General features: G+C 42.2%; 1 protein-coding gene across 2 annotated transcripts in view; it reads right to left on the bottom strand.

Annotated features, from left to right (window-relative positions):
- Positions 1-2,375: 2,375 nt before the first annotated feature.
- The window catches only part of macrod1 (mono-ADP ribosylhydrolase 1), a 110,542-nt gene continuing 90,666 nt past the window's right edge, over positions 2,376-22,251 (bottom strand). The window contains exons 6-11 of one of the 2 annotated variants that reach the window (XM_047585511.1): positions 16,927-17,048; positions 14,208-14,238; positions 11,721-11,794; positions 8,353-8,434; positions 6,562-6,591; positions 2,376-2,841 (exon numbers count right to left, since the gene is read on the bottom strand). In XM_047585511.1, coding sequence (XP_047441467.1) covers positions 6,587-6,591; positions 8,353-8,434; positions 11,721-11,794; positions 14,208-14,238; positions 16,927-17,048 — 314 coding nt within the window. In that variant the 3' untranslated portion in view covers positions 2,376-2,841; positions 6,562-6,586. The remainder of the gene's footprint in view (positions 2,842-6,561; positions 6,592-8,352; positions 8,435-11,720; positions 11,795-14,207; positions 14,239-16,926; positions 17,049-22,251) is intronic. The other variant, XM_047585509.1, reaches the window with a different exon arrangement.

The raw sequence follows: 22,251 nt of genomic DNA, 5'->3' as shown, positions 1-22,251 counted from the left end.
TCTGCACCTGGTCCCTAGACAAGAAATAAATAAATTAATTAATTTAAAAAAATGCTTTGTTGTAGAATAGCTGGCAGTCATGATCCCAGTAAAAATAAAGCAGGATTGTCAGCAAAGCAGAGTGAACAGACAGGAGTTGCAGCCTCCGTAGGTGTCACAACTGGACACCACTTTAGAGAGTCCTCTGGAGGTAATCTATGAAAGCTCTGTGGACATGAGGAAACATCAAGCGCCGTTTCGTAATCTTTTACATTTACATTTCGGTAAGCTTGCAGCGTCGGCTCGCTTTAACTCTTAATCCTACTTACACTGTCGGCTTCATTCAACAACAAACCTCTTGTGAGTTGTCACAGCTTGACTTCTGCTATGTGTAATATACGCTTCCATGTCTGTATGACTGCTTTCCGTGGCACGCTATAGAAAAAGTGTCAAACATACAGCCGACAGAATGGAAATGCAAAGTGCGAAAATAACATAGAAGACAATGACTGATATTTTACAACAGACTTGTAAAATAACACGGAACTAAACAGCGGGCGGCGAAATTACATATTTTTTTCAGGGTTTTCAGGTTGTTTATAAAATGTTTTTGTAAAAGGATAGCTCAATCGATGCGAACATTTTCATAAACGTCTTGTTCTTCTTTGTATGGAAGAGTATTAGGGCCGTCCGTGAGATAAAAAAAAATAAATGAGAGGAAGATTTTTTCTACCATGCACTTCGAGAAAAAAGTTGAAATTTTGAGAAAAAAGTTGAAATACAAACCGCCTGTAGCATCTGTATTCATGACGAATGTGAGGTTTTTGGCAGGATGGATAAACTGTGTGCTCTTCTTTTTGGGACCATTGACTGTTTATACTATGGCCAAACCCACTGTGACGTCACCCGCTGGATTCTGAACCTAGTGAATGAAGCCTGAAGTGGGCGGAGTCCATGGTCGCCATGTTGGATGAGCTTTACTTCACCCACACGCAGATATGACTTCCCCCAGTACAGTTGTCATGAATAGTGAAATACACTATTGAGACCAAAACCAGGCTGTAAACGTGTTTAATATTGCTGTATATATTGTTTAAGTTGGGCTTTTTAACATGGGGGTCTATGGGGATTTGCTTCCTTTTGGAGCCTCAAGTGGCCACTTGATGGACTTTGCACTTCCACCTGGGCTTCATCATTCAGACCTGGAGGTTGCTGGTTGATTGGGACCCACAGGGAGTATGCCATGAGCAGTGTTTGTTTTTTGCGGAGACCTGGCTGGATGCGACTTCCCGGACCACAGTGCACCTGTGCTGGGTTTCAGGACTCTCTGGGTGGACAGGGACACACTCCTGAGCCTTGGCGGACAAGGCAACAGTGTGTGACAATAGCCACGCTACATATCTCCACATTTCAACTTTTTTCTCAAAGTGCATGTTGAAAAATTAAATCTACCTCCTCTCATTTTTTTGACATGGATGGGACCTAATACTCTTCCATATCTTTGCATTTACACAAAGAAAGGGAAATATCTGTACTTCTTGTTAATTATAGTTGTTATGGCATTATGTTACTGGTCTGACCCACTTCAGATCAAACTGGACTGTATGTGGCCCCTGAACTAAAATGAGTTTGACACCCGCTGCACAGGATCCAGTGTTGGATCCTGTGCAGCGGGTGTCAAACTCGCAAACTCAAAGGCAAAAACTAGCGCTTTTAGTGGCCTGGAGAAAAAATGTATTACCTTTTCCCAGTTACCTGTAATAGTTTTGAACCTGTTCTAAACATTTTTTCTCCCCATTAATCATTTGAACTGAAACAAAGCCATTTTAAAAAAGGGAACTATACTTTAAGCTACAGAGTAGCTGGTGAGCATGGTGGAAAATTATTACTGGTTGATGTTATTCATGATGAAAAGGGCTCAGTGATAATTAAATGACTTTAATGACTATATATTGCTGATGATCTTGATGCATTTTATGTCATTATATGAAATACATTTAATACATGCTACATGCTTCCAAATCTCTAGCCTATGCAGGGCTGTGTGGTTCAATCTAACAAATCATAATTCAGAAGCAGATGTGTTTTGCGTGTTAAATCTGAATCTCCAAAGTAATCAGTCCGAGGCAACTAAACACAGTGCAGTGAAAAGCGCAATACTGAGCTCTGTAAAATGATGTATGAAGTGATATGAAATAGAAATATTCAGGTACCATTGCCTCAGCACTGAACCCACTCACTGTGAATCTACTTATTTTCTTTCCTCCTCTTTCTGCGGTCGTCACTCACAGAGATAAGAGAAAGGCGAATATTCATGTGAAATGTTCCCCTGCGACGCTCCAACTCATTGACTCATCCAATCACATCCAGAAAAATAATCACTTCTCACACTCAAGAAGCCTGCGAGATTTGTTTTAATAAGCTTTTGTTGTGCATCTCTCTCACACACACACATGCATGTGCACTGAAGCTCTAATACAGGATGCATAACTCATGTTGTAATCCTGTTGCAAAGGTGCCACTGATCACAGGTAACGTGTAGTCCCGGTTTCAAGAGAATCATCAACATAATTTCACACCTTCGTCGCAACACCCCTCTTAAGCATTAATGGGGGGGGGGGGGGGGGGGGGGGGGGGAGGGGGGGGAATAAAATACTCCGCAGACATTTGCACGAGAACCACTGCGCACTTCACATAAGCAATCATCCATTTCCAACTTATTTCCTGCTGAAGAAGGTCTTGATCTGCGTCAACAGTGAGGAGGAGAAATATGGATGTTGAGTGTAGCGGTGTGTATCCACAGCAACCGAGTTTGACAAATCCACTCTTAGAGTTTACTCTTGACACCGGCCTTTGTGGGAGCTGAAATAGAAAAAAAAAGAAAAAAAAACTTGTAAAAGAAGTAGAGAGAACTTCTTTTTTTTTGCAGCACTTCAAAGCGTTTTGCTTTTTGGGCATTTGCTTGCTTCAGAGAGAGTTGTTAGCGGGGATTAGACCCTCTCAGCCCATCACGGTGGAGGACACACTCAAAACATGCAAACACAAGCATATACACATAAAAAAGACTCATTGTAGGTAGCGCCAGGTGTTGGAGGCCCATAAGGCTTGTGATGGAGACTTGGAGGCCTGCCTGCAGCGGCTCTGTCACACAGCGGACAGACAGTTCTGGACCGTGTACCAGCCAGGCACCAGCGCCTCGCCGCTGCTCCAAAATCTGCTGCACATCCATCAGAGGAGGAAGACACCGAGGGCCCGCTGACGTTTTAAAGAGACACACCTGCAGGTTTGGAGACTAACCTCTTCAGTCAAACCGGCTCAGAGCAAAGACGCGAAAGTGCTGATTTCATGCTTCAGGCCGAGAGCTGATGCTGTGTCACAGTTTGAATCGTTTCGGTGTGTTGAGTGGAAGCTACGATTGAGAGACTGGATGGACTCATGAAAAAACAAAAAAACATATCTGACCTTGCTTTTAAGGCTAATGGTTTTCGTAAGTGTACGATTTTGGCCGTCTGTAAGCGGAGGAAGTTGTGACGTATAGTTACACAAAGTTAACAGGTAGATGTTCGCTGGCTATCCGTCGACTGTGTCTGTCCTCCATTTATGTGCAGACGCGCAATCTGTATGCCGCCTGGTGGCTTCTTCCTCCTTTGAATTTTTGCACTTGGTAAACACATCAGATATGATTGTCCGTGACTGTTGAAAGAATATCTCTGCAGCCACACACTCAAGACGCACTAGATTCCTACTTCAGATTAAACAACGCGTTCTTTGTGGCCAAAATAAGCCTTTTATCTTTCATTATAATATCAATTTCAGCTTACTGTTCTTTTTGCGACGGGGAGATAAGACTCGGTGCAGACTGTTATTGTGGGTTTTTCCACTGTTTATGCTACTTTAGTTCCCTTTTTACAAAGTTATAAAAAATATATCCAACAAATCTACAGCTACTCCAGAATGCTGCTTCAAGACTCTTAAATAATACAAAGTAAATTGATCACTGCGTGCCTGTCTATATCTGCTGTAAATGTTATTAAAGTCCCTTCACTTGTTCATAAAGATTTAAATAATCTTGCCCCCTCCATCATCAAAGATTAATTTTATATAGACCGCTAAGGTCCTCCAGTGCTTTCTTTTAAATGTTTCTTGCATGTGCCATAAAAGACGCTGGCTGGCCACGCTCCTGTTTTTATGCGTCTAAGCTGTGCATCACTTGGCCTCTTTATATTAAAATTACAAGCTCTCTGGGTATTTCTGAAGACCTATTATTTTAATCTCGGCTTTTAATTTGGAGTCATGTTACAGACGAATGACATGGCTTTGGCTTTACATTGTAATTGAGTTATTTTATTTTAAACATTATGTATTCGCTACAGGCAGCGTTGTTTAAAGTTAAATCTGTCCTTAGCTTGTTTCTTACACTCATATTATTAACCTCTGAATAAAGGTTACAAATACATCCTTTCATTTCTTTCTTTAATAAGCTAAATACAACAGGTTAGCATCACTGAGTTTGATAAGATTTATTTGGTGACTACTTTAAATGGTGGAATAATACAAAGTCGGCGCTCTGGTATTAGTCACTATTACGTACCGCTCATTATACTGTGTGTTAATGTGAGGTTGCCAGTTCTGGTTAGTTACTGCTACACTTCTATCTACAGAACACTTCTGTATTAAGCGCATCACAGTTTGAGATCTCATTATTTTTAGCAATTGATCTTCCCCGAGGCCAGAATTGAAATGAAAAAGAAATCCTTCCTGTTTTATTTATTTTATTTTTTTTTCTTCCTGCCACTACTGATATTCTCTGCACTCAAAAAGATATAAAAAACAAAAGTTAAGACTCGCAACTCATGTGATTGGTTCCTCCTCATTTCTCTTATTCTTTTTTAACTCGCTGTCCGTCTGGAAACGCTGTTCATGTAAAATATGAATCATCATTATGTGATATGTTTTCATCGGGTCATTTCAAGTTAGGTTTTCTCAGAACGTGGAAAGTATAAAATTTTATTTAAATATGAAGCAAACTGTTCGGATACGGTTGAGTCCGTATGTTTTTGGACACGCGTGTAATTGTGTTTTATTTTTGCACAATGCATAGAAGTTACAAACAGGCACTCACATGCCAGTTCATTAGGTACACTAGTGAAAACGAATTCTAATACAAAGTCCTGCACTGAATGTCATCAGCACGAAGGTTATAGTGTTTCTTATTTGTTTAAAATAATTGAGAGGGCTGTTGATTTGACTGCGCTTTGATTCTGGACGCTGTGGTTTGTAGGTGTATTGAATTATACAGCGAATCCAATTTTAGTCAGCAGGCTAAATAATGAAGTTTAGTGTTTAAATCAATCCACTTTAACAGCGCCACAAACTGTGTCCTCCAAAATGATCATCCTGTTGAATTAAAACCACTTCTTCTGCTGTTTCCACATAAACTGAAAACGGTCACAAAGGCCATTTAATGCAGGACTGTCATCTCACAATGTACTCGTTTTCACTAGCCAACCTTTATCTCATGAAGCTCAAATGTAAATTAACATGAGCAGAAAAAATTTTTGTTTTACTTTGTCAAGGCTCCTTTTCAGGCAAAATGTCCATTAAATCGCCAGAAGCCTTTCCCTGGTCCTTTAACTTTACTGCCACTGAGACCATGACATTTTCTCCTCTCATTTAAAATTAAACACTGACTTTACAATTAATTAGATGCGTGGGTGAAAGTTTATAGTGGGTAAAAATGTAAAGGGGTTGATTATTGTAAAGCACAGCGCACTTCTATTCGGAATAAGAGGGTTTCAATGGCCTCACTCAGATGGAAAGTTTGCCAAATATTAAATGCGCAGCCACACAAAAGCTCTGTTGGCGACAATGTTTGAGATTTCAGATTGTTTTGTTGGAAGAAGAAGACACGAGATCGTTGAGACATCTCTTTCAAAATGTTTTGCAGGCAAGAGGTGAGTTTGATTTATAGCAGCGGTAAACTCAGACATTAGGGGTTAAGGCTGCAGTTGTAATACCGATGCTTAATTTGAATAATTGAGTGAATGACTGATCATGCTCAGGAGCCAGACTGCTTGCCATTACAACACTATAAATCTCTGAGTCTAATCAAGACAAATGGGCGAAGTCATCATGTCACAGTTTGTGCCAACATAAAATGAAGTAAAATTTATATATTTACTTAATTTAACCCCACAGATCAACCTGCAATGACGGCCCCGCACTTTCCCTTCAGCCTGTTTGGAAAGCAGGTGAGACGGGACTCTGAGTGAAGGTGGAACCTTGGAGGCTTCAAATGTGCTTGTTCCGTTTTTCATTTAAATCAGACACTTTTCACCTTCAGAAGAAAAAGCTTTTAGCATTTCCTTCCACGGCAACAGCTCGAACACTAGCTTGAGGCCAGCTGCTGCATTAACTGAGGTCTAAATACAAGAAATTTATTCCCAAACTGTGACAAGTCCTGGTTAGAGGAAATGCCAGAGTTTCACTCTGTGACACGTAATCTACATTAGTGCTCATCTACAAACACACTGCGCGGTTATTCCTGATGTAGAAGCCAGCTACACACGCCATGCTGATTACCTGAACAACACGGTGCTGCCATGGGTCAGGCTGAGAGAGGGGACACAGGAATAGAGGCAGAATATTATGAAATGCTTAAATTAAACTGTAAAGTTGGACAATGAAGGAGAGGTATAGAAACACTTGTCCCCCCATTGTTTGTAGTGAGTCATTGTGTGAAGCTTGCGTGAACCCCAGCTGATCGAACATGAGAAAGATCACTCTGATTGTCAGTTCATCTTAACGAAATAACGCCCGATAAGAGAAACTGAAGTTAAGCAAAAGCACAAAGTTTAAAGAGCACAAAGGGCTCTTTTCATATTTCTGATTACACCTTGAGCGAATCTAAAAATACAGACACACAATACTTTATAAACGTCACGATGATCAAGAATGAATAAACTCTAGACCAACTGATCAGCATGATTCAGGGAGGTCGGCTCTGTAGAGTGATTTATGGTTTTTCTTTTCTTTTTAATGATGAATACAGACTTCTGCCACCTGCTGGCAGGAAGACTTATTTTAACTCACACTGGCGTAAAATCAAAGTGCTAGCTGGTCGTCAGTATCTATTGCTCTTTTATGTCGGTGCTTTTTTTGTAACAGACATTTATATTTGGAATAGCCACATACATACACACCCTGGCCACTTTATTAGGTACACCTGTTCAATTGCTTGTTAACACAAATAGCTAATCAGCCAATCACATTGCTGCAGTTTAATGCATTTAGTCATGTAGAGGCAATCAAGACAACTTGCTGAAGTTCAAACCGAGCATCAGAATGGGGAAGAAAGGGGATTTAAGTGACTTTGAAATGGGTATGGTTGTTGGTGCCAGGTGGGTTGGTCTGAGTGGGATTGGTTAATGGTATTCCACAAAGAATTAAGGCAGCTCTGAAGGCAAAACGGGGTCCAACTTTTTACTAGCAAGGTGTACCTAATAAAGTGGCCGGTGAGTGTATGTATGAATCTCTGGTAGCCAACCTACAAATTGTGCAAGCTGCAGCACTAAAAGTATGAACAGTTATACAAGAACAAGTTATACCAACACACATGGATGATATTTTCTCATCTTTCCAGGCCGTGCACTTATGCCGCTCCACACCTGTAAGAATCACTGCTTTCGCACAGATGCATTCGCACCTTTTCAACATCTGGCTCGAACGCGCCTCACATGGTCTGAACAATCAGCCTCGAATGCTCCTTGGTTGCACTTACACTTGGCGCTCTATTATATCAGATAATTATCTGAGGCTCCCAAGACGCAAGATGCTGCTTAGTATAAATATGCTAAGTGTGGTTTCGAGGTTTGTGTGGAAGGGGCGGGCGCAGAAAATTTAAATAAAACCTGGCACCTGGCAACCGCGGCGTAAAATAGTGATTAAACTAAAGTATATTCACAGACTGAATATACTTTAGTTTAATCACACATCACTGCTTCGCAAATGTAGCCAATTGTATGGAGTTTTACAGATCACAAACATTTCTCATGAGCGTGCTGTGACTCAGTAAACTGTACACGAATGGGCACCGTATGTGTATTTATTTAATTTAACTGAACACATTTAAGCCTGTCACATTTACACAGAACTATGTCTCTAATGGCGTCTTGTATGTGTGAATGCACTGGATGTGCAAATAGCACACAGCGGATGATGCGGTGTATTTATCACACCACTGTGTACTGTGGCTAAATTGAGCTGAGCTGTCAGCATAGTACATTACCAAGTGTATGTTTGTGTGCTTGTGTACAGTATGTGTGCGTGTGTGTGTGTGTTTACGAGAGCGTGAGACAGAAAAAGACAACTCACCAGCAGGGAAGTAGACCGGGAGGTTCTGCAGATACAGCTCCTTATCCGTCGGCAAGAACACACAGAAGATGACTCTGTCCAGCTGACAAACACACACACACACACATGCAATGACCTTTATTACAAGCATATGCAATAGCTGTGAATTCATCAGCTCGAGGGGGAAATAATGTAAAAGTGTGTGACGCTGGGCGCTGGCAACGCCAGGACAATGCAGCTAATGCATCAGTCCATTACTACACTATTAGCTTCCTATTATGACCGGGCCACGACGTACAGCTTATTACTCTGCCTGCTGCAGAGAGGACGAGTGTGCCTATGTGTGAGAGAGACAGACGCAAAACAAAGACGTTAGAGACACATACTCTTATTGTATTAAGTGTGTGCGGATGTGTCCGCGGCGGAGAAAAACGAAACCTTGTGTGTTTTGTGTGTGCGCATGCCCTTGAGTGTAACACTGAGATTTTGGCGCCTTGCCCTCGGTTTCTCTCATTACCGTGTGTGAAGCACAAGTCGAGTCAATCTGGCATCACGGCATGAAATTCTGTGCACCACCACAATCATCACACACAAAACTATAACTGTAATGGCTTTTAAATAATATTTAGACATTGGCAGAGGGAGCGTTACGACTTTATGACAATAAAGACTCTGTGTTGTTTAGGGCCTGGCTCTGCAGTCCATATATATATATATATATTATGTGCATTATGTTCTGTAGATCTGGACATCCAGTACAGTACACAACTGTAAATACAGCCCAATGATTAAAGTTACTGCAGCTACAGTAAAAAGATGCTTCCGGGGACACGAACTCCCCTCTACTCTGACAAATATTATTACCGCCCCAATGTCTCTACAAAGGTTCAGATTTCTTTGTGTTGGGTGAGGCAATTTATAGTCAGGCTGTTTCTATCACTTTCTGCCTGGTGTGGGAGTTTGAGTCTCATTGCTTTCAAAGACAGACATTTCAGCAGCCTGCTAGCCTGCAGCCCGTGTTTTTCACTCCCAGCTTGCTGCACAATTACTATCACTCACGAGGGTTTTGCACCGAGGCTAAACGAGAAGATGCTGAAATGCCTGATAAGTGACTCCATCCCATAGCCTAAGGTTTAAAACCTCTTGCCTCCACATTAAGGTGCATCTATTTGCATCAGGAAACAGCAGGGAATTACTTTTGACTGCGGCAGAGAGTGTGGAGAAACAAAGGCTAACAAAACATAATGGCTTCGTCAGAACTGCCTGTCTTTAACTGCCAAGCACATTACACACCCTGTAAATATTACATTCTCCGACATAATATCTCACCTGTAAATGGTAAATACGCTGTTACTGGTAGACTGCATGCACATTAAGCCAATCTTGTGTACACTTCTTTCAACCTCACAATGTCCATGTAGTGGTCATTCTGGAGCTTTAAGTTATTTTTTTCCCCCAGCAATCATGTAAGTGTAGAAGGTCAAATTTACAATTTTCTCCGAGCGTTTCTTAAAACCTCTTGACAATATTTCACTTAAAATCTGGGCATTCAAACATCACGGCTGGTTTGAGCAGCTGATCCTTCACTAAACGTCCAGCCGTGCTGCCTTCAAATGGAAGTCATGTGGCCACGACGCGGGAAGTCATGGGCACAAAAAACGTTTGCCGTTAAGGCCGTAAGCGGCGAGAAGAGCGCTGCTAGGCAACCGTTTGTGTCCAGAGGCCACCAAAGCAAACAGGTAGCAGGCTAGCAATTGTGTTATATAATGTAGAAAATATAATATAACTCATCATCTCATCTTCTACTACCACTTAAAAGCAGGGCTGCTAGAAACATTTAGCTTTCTTTGAGAGGAAGAGAACTTAATACTGCTAAATGACAGCACATGTAAGCACCTCAGGAGAGCTGAGTTCTCATAAATACGGTAAACACGACTCTACTTGAAGGCAGCATTAGTAGCATGCAGTTAATACAATCTGTACAAAAGGAACATGTTGTGCGGCACATGTTTACTGCAAACGTTAGCATGCGCATCTAGCGAGCACAGTGCCTGCAGTTCTCTCAGAGGCTCACATTAGCTGCTCTGTCCCGCTCTTGCTCGGATTTGTGGAAATTCAGACAACAGCAAACAACGCTGCCGCAGATAAATAATCATTGTACACCTGGAAACACTAAAACTGAAAATAATGAGAGTCGTAGCAACAGTAACTAATGGCAGCTGGGTGAGCTCCATCTGCTCGCGAAGATCTCGAATATACTCGAAAGCATCAGAACGGCCACAAAACGGACAGTTTGTCTGAAACCTCTGTGAATCTAGTTTGTAAAACGTAACTATGGAGCTTATGAGCCGCCTGGGGCGTAACTTTTAGTTTTGTTGGCGTTTCCAGAATAAATGATTCATGTTTTATTACATTCGACGCAGACATTTGGCACATTGCCCCTATCCCGAGTCCATTCTGTGTCTCCGATTTTCAATTTCATTTTCTACGTTTACAGCACTCGGAGCAAGAGCCAGCCCCACAAAACATACTGTAAAAAACGGAGCATGTTCAATTAAAGAATAAACCAATTTCCTCTGGTGAACACTCTTACTTTATATGTATGCAAATAAACTCACAATTTCGGTTGTTTACAATGAAAAGTAATCCCTCTAGGTGTACTTGTGGGTAGAATGTATAAAAAAAAAAAAGTAGCTGTGGTCTTGGCTTCTTGGTCTTATTTACAGATTTCCAAGATGTTGTTGACGCCATGTTCAACATGTAATGTTTCTGGTTCATTTGCCGCGCTCGGAGTGGCTGACTTCATCAGCCGACTCGTATTGCTACAGAGACTCTGGAGATGCGAGCGCTAACAATAACATCATCAACACCCTCTGTGGGAGACAATACGGCAAGGGAGAAAGATTTAAAAAAGGAGTGGGAGGAGACGTAAGAGGCAAAGGAGGCAGAGGGGAGGAGAGTTTAGGGCATGTAAATGACTGATTGGAAAGTTTCCGCTTTGTTCGCCCTCCGTCCCTCCCCTCCAGTCATCTCTTCCATCATTTCGTCTTTCCTCCGCTCGCCGCTTCTCCGGAGAGAGAGTGCGCGCGTGCATGTTTTTGCGCGTGTGATTGTGTGTTAGTCGGGTTTGAGTCCCGCAAGGAGCCAATTAAAACACTGACTTGGCCACGAGCATGAGAGGCAGAACTTGGGCGTGTTTAAATGTATGTTTGTACGTGTCTCGTTGAGTGTGTGTGTGTGTGTGTGTGTGTGTGTGTTTTCTCAATGCACCCTTTTCACTGCTCTCACCAGAAAACAAAAACAACAGCTGTGAAAGAAATAATACCTGGAGGAAATGGTAGGGAAATATTGCCAATCATGCAGACGCACACCGACACGCACACACCCACCTTGTCATGATGCGCGTCGAGATACTCCCTCACAGTTGCTAACGCCTCATGCACAGCTTGTTCAGGTGGATATCCTGCACAAACACACACACACACGCATCAAAAATATACACACATTTTACAACAGGTGCACTGACAGATCTGCGCTACATTGTTGACTGCAGTGCTCTTTTTCAGACAGGTTATCTGTTCTTCTTCCTCCCACTACTCTAACACTACGTGGCGTCTCCTCACTTCATCCTATCCTGTCTACTCCGGGGAGACGTAGACACAACACACTTGTTGGTTACGAGGAGACAGATGGAGGAAGGCTACGGCGCTCCGCGCGTTCATTCGGCAGCCTTGCCTTGCCGGAAAATTATCCCCACCGCTGGAAAACCAACACAAAGGCAATGAAAATTCATCATGTTTCGAAAACCGCTCAGGCCATGCAAACACATACTGCGTGATTACGGAGTAATTGCTCCATACATCAGGAGACGGTTCACATAGGAGAATACTTGAGGGTACAAATTAGCACCGTACAGTTTATTGTTATGGCATTAAAACAAACACATGCAGCATTCACGTTGCAGGAGATGTAATATAATATCTGAAATTGGGCTCCGGTATGGTTTGACTTTACTGCTTAGCGGAAACAAAAACGGCAACATCTGCCTCTCGGTCTCCCGGTTTATTTAATTTCTGCCTACACATGTCCTCAAAACTGAGTGAGCGAGCGTATGGACTGACAGACTGACACGTGCCTCGCACTGTTACTGAGCTTTTAGCTTTTTCAAAACCTGCCTTATGAGTTATTATACTGAGAAATAAAATTACACTGCAAAATGCTAACCATGCTTCATTCGCAGTGCTGTGAAATGATGTTTGTGCCAGTGCTAAAAGCGACTCGGAACACTTGGTCAATGTGAAGGAAAGACCGTGGTCTTGGTTAAATGTCCAAAAACCGTGATAATAATAATCATTTTATCTGTAAAGGTCTTTTTTTTAGGCAAGGACCACACAGTGCTTCCCACAAATGGCCTCAAATAATGCAATTACAGATTTAATAGGAACAACACAAGATTGAACATGCAAGAACACGATGAACTTATAAACAGAGCATCCAGATGGAAAATTATGAAACTATTTAGTTAGCAATTACAATTCGCCGCAATTTCATTTTATTACAGTATGCAGACGAGGAAGACTAGCTGTCAGGTGAGGAGTCGAGTTTGTATTAATGTGTCTTAGTACAACATTTACAAGCATAAACTGTGTTACAGCAGCAGATGGAACACTAACTGGAAGGCAGCACAGACCCTTTCACACTTTGACTCTGGAGCCGCTACAATGAATAACCAGTTCTCACAGCTTTTTCTTTTTTTTTTTTTTTTTTTTCTTGACAACAAGAAATTGGGAGTTCACTGATTTGTTCTGGTGCCTGTCCTTGTACGTCATGAGCAGAATTAAAAATGGATTATATAAGAATTTGGTAACTAGTACAAAGAAACTGCAGAGTTGTGTACTGAAGCTGAATGACATCACAGGTGCTCAGGGAAGGAATAAAAGTCTTCATATCTCTGTATGCGGCAACCACAAGTTTACATTGGTCTGGTATTTTTTGTACTCTGACACTGAATGCACTGAATATTAATATTGTATATATATATATATATATATTTTTTTTTATCAAGGTCTTTACTCAACTTTAATTGCAGCGCTGTGTTTAGGGATGTGAGCTCAGTTACCAACATCAGCATTTCACAGAGATCGCCCACCTCAACCACCAACTGTGACTCCAGACTAGTAGCAGTAGCGTAGCCTAAACTAACACAATCAAGGTGGCTGTTATAAATGCTCCGAAATTAATTTACTCTCCTCGTTTGGGAAGTAAGTAGAGCGTAAATTGTACACACTGTCATCTTAGGCACTGCTCCAACAAGGTTTTCTGTCTTTCTTTCCCATCAGTCAAAGCTCTCTGGCAAAAAGCTGCTTATATCTGGCGAAACGGTGTAACCTTTTGTTTCTCTGTGGCCCACAAAACACTCAGGAGGAGAAAGATAGAGGAGTGCCGAGAAACAAGGGTAACAAGTTGAGTCCGCTGGGACTTTCGGCTCTTTCCTCTTTCTAACAACGAGGTGTGGAGAACCGGCCCTCGCCCTGGGTTGTGTTTAAGCATGGTCTTTAACGCTCTCTCCTGCCGGCCTGAAGGGGATTACAGTCAATCTGACACGATCTCCAGCCTAATCTATCTTAATCTGTCGCTCTTAATCCAGGGTGTTAATCTGAGAGCCACCTCTGGGCTTGAGGAGATAATGTGACAAGTGGCACCGGGTGGCTTTGCACTCTTTTTTTTTTTTGGAGTGTGATGGAGAACAAACCCAGCGTGTGAAGGATGCTAAAGGCGGGCACATACATCACTGCCTTAGACCAGCAAACATCATTTTAACGGACGAGCACGACATTCGCAGTTTGAGGTGGAGACAGACAGACACAGACACTGACCGTAGATTCCGGTGGAGATGCACGGGAAAGCCTGCAGAATAAAGACGACAAACAAAGTGGTTACAGCCTGTCGCTGATCACACAACAGCCTGCTATTATCACACACGCATTTGAGCATGTCTATCCCTGCGAGGACGCTCACTGACACAATGTATTCTCTACTCAGACCTTAACCATCACAACTAAATTCCTAAAACCAATGTTTAACGTAGCGCTGACGTGAAGTCTAAATTCAGGTCTTTGAAGAGCCTTTTGCATGCGTGTCGGGAAGTGAAGACACTCGTTTTCTTCACAAAAGAGAGTCGTACAAACACGTACGCGCACATGACTGCACAGAAATCACACTCTCTGCTGGATCTCAACGGACTATTTCTCTTCACTGTATTTTACCGCAGCCTTTCTTCAGCCTACTGACTTTTTCATCTATTTGAAATTCAGAGTTGTTGATCGTCCTTTGCCAACGAGGCCGGTCACCAAGGGGCTTCCTTTTGTCGTCTCCAGCAAAGCTAGCAGCGCTAACCAGGCATCATTATAGTAATTATGAAAGTGGGTATGAGTGGCCATCGCTTAAGAAACAATCACTCTGAGATTGTAAGTTTTTTGGCAAAAAAGAAAAAGGTTAAAGCTTGTAATGTGACCCTGACACAGCCTGGGTGTCTAACTGGTGTTTTTCTTCTTTTCTTTTTAATCGTTGCTGTGTGTCTGTGTAGTTCACACAAAACAACATAGTAAACACAAGTCAAGGTACACAGAGCTGTTCACACTGACAACATGTTGGAGGAATACTGACATTCGAACCAGCGAGTCGCCCGCAGCCCTTCAGCTGACAGCTTGTGATGCCGACTCCACAATAAAACCTATTTACCAGCAGCTGAATGCTTGTTGTGTCTTAACGCCGTGTTGCGCTGATCTGATGGTCGGCTGTAGGCCAGTGTCAGCATGAGCGCACGTGCCTTTAGTTTCAGTGCCGGCACTAGTAGACTCCTTGTTGGTGTCTTCTCATCGAATTCAGCAAGATGAATGGGCGGCAGGACGAGTTGTTAAGAGAGATGTCTTTGAGAAGAGACATCCCTCACGAGAAGAGAAACTTAAATGAGGAAAGTGAAGTCCAAAGGGCAAAAAGAAGGACTGATCAGGATTATTGAGGAAAGATGAGTTATACAGACTACTGACACCCGTTGGTATGAATCATTATTATTATTTTCATCGGGCACATCTTTTATGTTCAACTGTAGATGATGTGACATGAGGGAACTTCACAGTCGGCCTTCGTTGCCAGTTTGATGTGTCCATACGTTTGAAAGCTCTAAGGTGTTAAGATGTGAACCATGATCCACTATGTTCTCAGTTTGAATCCATTTATTTATTCTCTCTTGTTCACTTTAATGCCTCCTTCTATTCACACTGTTATTAGGGGGATTTCGTTATACCTAGCTCACCCAAAGCTAGTAAAAATAGAAGTCAACAAAATTAGCCAAATCAAGAGGGAATCTCCCAAAGTTACAATTGTTTTGCAACAAATTCACTCTTTTTCTTAATATTCCTCAAATGTGTCTTGGCAAGGGACTGCCGCCGTCTGGAGAAACACTAAGAGGTAATTTCATACTAAAAGATTCAGTGTATTAATACTGAACCATTTTTACACAGGACTGTGAATATCATTTACCAAGGCGGCCTTTTCGACCAATATGGTCAAGATGAGATGAGCAAATTCTCCGATGCACATTTGAGTACTGTTTTAAGACAGACTTGGAAAAAAAAAAGTGAACTTATCCTTTAGTTTTAGTCAGCAGCAGCAAGAAACGTTTACTTTGCATTAGCAGTAAAACAAGACACCTCTGACAAGGATGTAGGAGAGCAGAGAGTGAATTAGCCGGTACTATCCAGCGGATTAAATTACAGACAGTAGTATTTAAGAAGTGCATGCAGTGTTTCCTGTGAATGCCTTGTGAGCAACGTGGGTCATTTAAAACCCACTCAGTAAAGCCAGTAACGAGGAAGACAGCAAAACAGAGGCAACTGTAGATTGTAAATACAAAATGGCATAAAAATGGGGGTTTTAGTGCGTTCATGTAATTCTGATTTGAGTGAAGCAGTCAGTAAACTTCAAATCTGGCAAATTCCCAGCCTGCTGACAAAGACGGCAGAGCGAGCAGATGCCAGGATGCTCCCGCGCCTCCAGATCTGTTCATGTAACCCCGACTGCAGAGCTCATGACTCGGGGTGAGGGCGGATGTGACTCACAAGTTCATCAAGACCACATGAAATTTTGGGGCGTGTGCAGAAATTTCAGCAAATGATGCCGTTGATAGACGAGCAAAGAATACAAATTGCTCCAGCTGGTACATGTTGGCTGCTTTTTAATTCCTCTTCTTGAGGAGTGAAAGTGGAAAAGTACAGAGCGCATCCACACACTTTCCTACTGCACCTCCGACGTATTTTCCTTTTTCCATGACTTGAACACTGCGGTCTCTGTAACGCCTCCTGCCTGTTGTGTTTTCGTACAGCCGTCTTACAACTCAGCACTCCTGCCTCCTTTTCCCTTCGTCTCTCTGTCTCAGCTTGAATGTAGTTCCCTTTGAAAAATCCACATGATCAAGCCCTTCTCTTTAAATTTTTTGCAATCTCGTCACAAAGTTGTCAGTGACCTGACCTCTCTTTCGACGCCTCCCTTCCTTCCCTGCTCATCCAACATCTTTCATCATCCCCTTGTTCTCACCACAGATCGTGCGCCGTTGTCGGTGGCCGTCTTCAGGCTGTTCTTGTAGCAGGACCTCAGCGCTTTCTTCTCATTCTCTCCAACTCCCCCTTGTGCAATCGGCCCCACTGTGTGGATCACATCTGCAGAGACAGAGACGGAGGTATGAGGATGTGGAACAGGTCACTTTATTAGGTACACCTTGCAGAATTAAGGCAGCTCTGAAGGCAAATGAGGTTGGAGCCTCATTTGCCTTCAGAGCTGCCTTAATTCTTCATGGCTACTTTCAACCATGTGTCCATTGGAGCACAGTGACCTCATTGACATGTTCAAGAAACCTGTTTGAGATGATATGAGCTTCGTGACATGGTGCATTATCCTGCTGGAAGCAGCTGTCAGAAGATGGTACACTGTGGTCATAAAGGGATGGACATGGTCAGCAACAATACTCAGGTAGACTGTGGCATTTAAACCATGCTCAGTTTGTACTCAGGGGCCCAAAGTGTGCCAAGAAAATATCCCCCACACCATCACACCACCACTTGAACAGATGATACAAGGCAGGATGGATCCATGCTTTCATGTTGTTTACACCAAATTCTGACCCTGTCATTCGAATGTCGCGGCTGAAATTGAGACTTGTCAGCAACGTTTTTCCAATCTTCTATTGTCCAGGTTTGGTGAACCTGTCACCAACAACCATACCACGTTCAAAGTTAAATCCCCTTTCTTCCCCATTCTGATGCTCGAAGTTGTCTTTGATCCTCTACATGAATAAATGCATTGAATTGCAGCCATGTGATTGGCTGATTAGCTATTGGTGTTAACAAGCAATTGAACAGGTGTACCTAATAAAGTGGCCAGTGAGTGTATAAAGGTTTTTCTCTTTGTGAAGAATACAAAACAACACAGTTTTAAATCCTCTAGCAGAAGCTTTGCTGTCATTTCAAATCTCTTATCATAAACAATGCGGGTGTCATCACGAGGTCAGATGGATTCAAGAGTGTTTACTCCTGTCACGGCAGAAAGCGTCACCAAAGCACAAAACGTGCACATACTATCAGTTAATTACTTTGTGGAAGCGGCGTCTTGGCTGAAACAGATACAGACATGTTGAATCTATTTTGTTTGGATTAATGCTGCGTCCATGTCACACCGGAGATATCGCACACAGCGCTCATGTCAGCGAGTTGTAAATACTCCAGAGAAAAGCCGGATTTTTCAGACAGCTCTATCAAATGCATTGTTCACTGTTATACTGCTATAGTGTCGTATTGTTCACGTGCATGGTTTTAAAGTCTCGCATCACCAATCCTGCAGCCAAACAACTGTCACAAGCTGTGATGTGAGGTTTGATCGAGCATCTGCAACATGGGCTCGCAGAAGAGACAAATGACAAAGCATTGATAGCGGCAAATGAGTTCACAAAATAGATTTACTTCATACCTCCTATCTGCTGGAGGTCACGTTGGCTATGTAGCTCTTTACCAGGTCCCCCTTTGAGAGATAACATGGCCGGCAACTATGACCTGACCTGACCCGTAATTCAAAGCAGTAAAACAAAGATATATATAAATCTTGTGTAAATGTCAATAGCAACAACTCAACTAATTTATCAGCTATGCAGTATTTCAATACGTGACAGACCCACACATTAAATCAGGGTTCCACGCAGCTCAGACACATTTCACATCATGAGCATATGCAGAGCAGGATGTTGTTGCAAGGTATCGATGGCATAAAGTACTGTGTGGTACAAAATTTCCCATTACATTACATTATAATCCCAGGGATCTTTCCCAGTGGTCTGAGCTGACGGGACGTGAAGGGTTTTTACAGGAAAATGGGGATTTAGAGCGGATGGTGGGTGCCAGGAGAGCTACAGTGCCCCGGTGATCGGTCAAAACCTGATGATCGATTTTCTGTTTGGATTGCAGAACACGTTTCGAAATTTGTCATCTTTCTTATTACCCGTAAAAATAAAATCAAAACTTCCTATATCAAGAGAGGGGCAGGGCCATAAGACGATTACCAGCAGTCATGTTCAGTGTCAGCACCAGACTTAAGTTAGATTTATGGTTCTGCCGGGAGTGGTCCGAAAAGCATTTCCTCGTCCGCGTCTCCCTGGGAAAGCAGAGAGAATTCACCCTTCTCCCGCTACACACCGCGGGTGAAGTACACGGGGAAGCCAACGCAGCCGACCAGCATTTTAACGGCGTAATTACAGAACAGTGTCGACACAGCAGCTCCCAAGTAGAAATGCTTAGAAGGACGTAAGCCACAAGCGCAGACCACAGATTAGGTAGTGCGTAGATCCATTTCAGAAATACAAACCAAGATTTACAGCTGAGTCCTGCTGCTACAGATGAGGTGAGGTGAAATATTAGTTGATAGAGCAGCAGCACAAGCAGTGAACACAGTGGGTGTTGTAACACTGTGGAGACTGATGGCAAGAAACAGCCGCCTAAAGGCATGAGGCTGGAGGACTCTCCAGCTCAACGTACTCCTGAGTTTGATGGAGCAGCATGTGTTTCTACTGAAAGATTATTTAAGGTGTGAGAGGGATTTTGTAGTAACGACTTCTCATTCACGTCCACCAGCACCACAAAGATGCCTCCATCACCAGCTTTCCCAGTTTGTCGTCTCTGTTGCAGTAAGTTCATGCTTGCACCATTTGCCTCATTGGTGAAATGAGCTGGAACACAAATGAAATTTTCTGATTCCATCTATGTCTAAACTAAAAGTTACCTGGCACAGTTTTGTTACTAGGTAACAGACCGTCGCGTATATTAAAATGACAGATTATCTTCATGTGAGTCAAACTGGTTCACATCAGGTCAAGAAAAAAAGAATGCACTCACAAACAAACAGCCCGTTCACATTAGCGCTGCGGGCCAGGCTGTTCAAGTTGAAATTATATTAGAGGGAAGCTAGGGCATGTTTTTCACGTGTCACACAATAAAGTTTTCTTTTTCTTTTTCCACATCATTTTTCATCATTGAATAAAATCCGAGCTGTGGGCAGTTATTCAGACCACGAAGACAGGCACTCAGCTTTTAGCAAGCCTCTCTCTTTGTCACCTCCCATGCACAGTTCAACGACTGATTTTCACCGTGGAACAGGAACACTTTACTGTAAAGCTACTGCTGCCGTTGATTGGAGGCGGCATGCAAATAGTTTCTGGATGTGACAAATAGGAAAAAAAAACCTGAGTGTTTTTCATCAATTATAAAGACAAGCATACTTTACTAAGAGTATAGAACTATACTTCTTTACCAAACTGAAAAGTGTCAATTTCCTTTGTCTACTGTTCCCGGTTGTTTGTACAATATATTGTTTCTTTGTTCGTTCTTCATTGCCTGATTAATTATAACTGTTTACCTTCTATATCATGTTAATGACTGATACTTTTCCCTCTGAGATGGCTGAAAAAACAAAACAAAAAAACATTTCATTTGGACTAATTGATTAAATAAAGAGTAAATGCACTGAAGTGTGCTGAATCGAAGGCCGACGGGGGGTCAACAGGAAACTTCACAGACAAAAGCAGAGCGAGGAGCAGAGAAGGTTGCAGTTGAGATGTGGTTTAAGCCAGTCTCTACACGCCTACGCCGACGCCGCCACACATTGTGATGAGACTCAGCATGCTGCCCTCAGCATGAATTCCAACACTCTCATAAGACCTAGACGGACCACTACTAACACACACTGAAAAATCCATCTCAACAATACATTTAATCCAGTACTGACATTTTTTTTTCTTAACAGGATCCTATGGAGTAAAACAATTTCCACCACAGATCAATCTTGACACTTTGGTCTTGAATTAAGTGCCTTTTTTTTTTTTTATAGTAGTGGACAACAGCAGCGGTATGTGCAGTTATTGTAGTTACTGTGTGTGTCAGCATATATACCGCTCAGCCACAACATTATGACCACCTTCCTAATATTGTGTAGGTCTCTCAGCTACCTCCAAATCAGTTGTGACTCATCAGAGAATGGACATGGGTCTTCTGAGGGTGTCCTGTGGTGTCTGGTAACAGGATGTTGTTAGTGGGGGGGTCTTTGGGTGCTACGGGTTGAGGGGAGGGGCCTCTGCGGATGAGGCTTGTGGAACACACAGCTTCAGGTTAATTCATCAGCTGTTTTACAGAAGTGACTGCAAACGCTGTTGGAGGCACAAGAAGACCTGCACAATAATAGGGAGGTGGTCATAATGTTATGCCTGATTGGTTTACACACACACACACACACACACACACACACACACACACACACACACACACACACACACATATATACATATTTATATATATATATATATATATAGGGATGATGTTATGAGAATAATGTAAAGCAGAAGTTAGTTTTAAATAAACACTGATCAGTAGCAATTTAATTAATAAAACATCAAGTGTACGTTAAACTATAATGTCAAGATAATTAATGTGCCTGTGTGTTCAGACTTGACTGCTGTTTTGATTTAATCTATTTAACACAGTACATTATAAAGTCCATAAAACAAACTCATTTGTAACAGACAAAAAACAATAATAATTCACACTTGTGCGTCAGATTTATTCACTTCACAATTCAAAACAATACGAGTCTAATGATCAATTAGATTAAAACGACTGTTAACAGAGCGCTCTCGCCGTCACACACTCGGTTAACAAGCCAGAGACTGCAGAGGACTGAGGAAGCTCTTTAATCGAACTCTCACAGGACTGCAAGCCATTAGGCAGATAGATTTAACACAGCGTTTGAGACTTTTTGAAATATGACCGGGTGGTATTATTTAAAAACCAGAATTGCATAACAGGGGCATGAAATGGGCTGCTCTGTCCATTCCCCCAGTACCATCCACGGGCTTATTTGTTGTTAGGAACTGTTGTAGTTGCATCCGTCAACAAGGAAATTCTGTCAGCTAACCACAATCAATGGAGGATATTTGGTTAGCGATGCAGGCTCTGCTCATTATGTCCAAACAGTGAAACAGCTAAGGCTGTCAAGAACGATTGCTCCGTACAGTACGTTTTCCGTTAATGACCAAGTTTTTGAAAGAGAAAAAGCTGAAAGATAGGAAAGTTTGGAAGTGATTTGACTTCAATTACAGCTTCAATTTCAAACCACTTGCTGTTAAATCTTCCTCAGGACGAGAGTGGCAGTAAACATTTTGTGCAGAATAACAAAACCAGACCTTTCTAAGCGGTCTACATTCGATTCAGTTTAACTCTGTAAAAATGGATTGTCATGTAAAAAAAAACACCCATTTATTATTGATAATCATTATGATGTGTTTGGTTCATCTCCACGAGCTGGAGCACACAGCACAGCACTAATCAA

The sequence above is a fragment of the Mugil cephalus genome, chromosome 5, assembly GCF_022458985.1.
Source record: "Mugil cephalus isolate CIBA_MC_2020 chromosome 5, CIBA_Mcephalus_1.1, whole genome shotgun sequence".
Lineage (NCBI taxonomy): Eukaryota > Metazoa > Chordata > Actinopteri > Mugiliformes > Mugilidae > Mugil > Mugil cephalus.
This window is presented reverse-complemented; position numbering and strand designations above follow the sequence as displayed.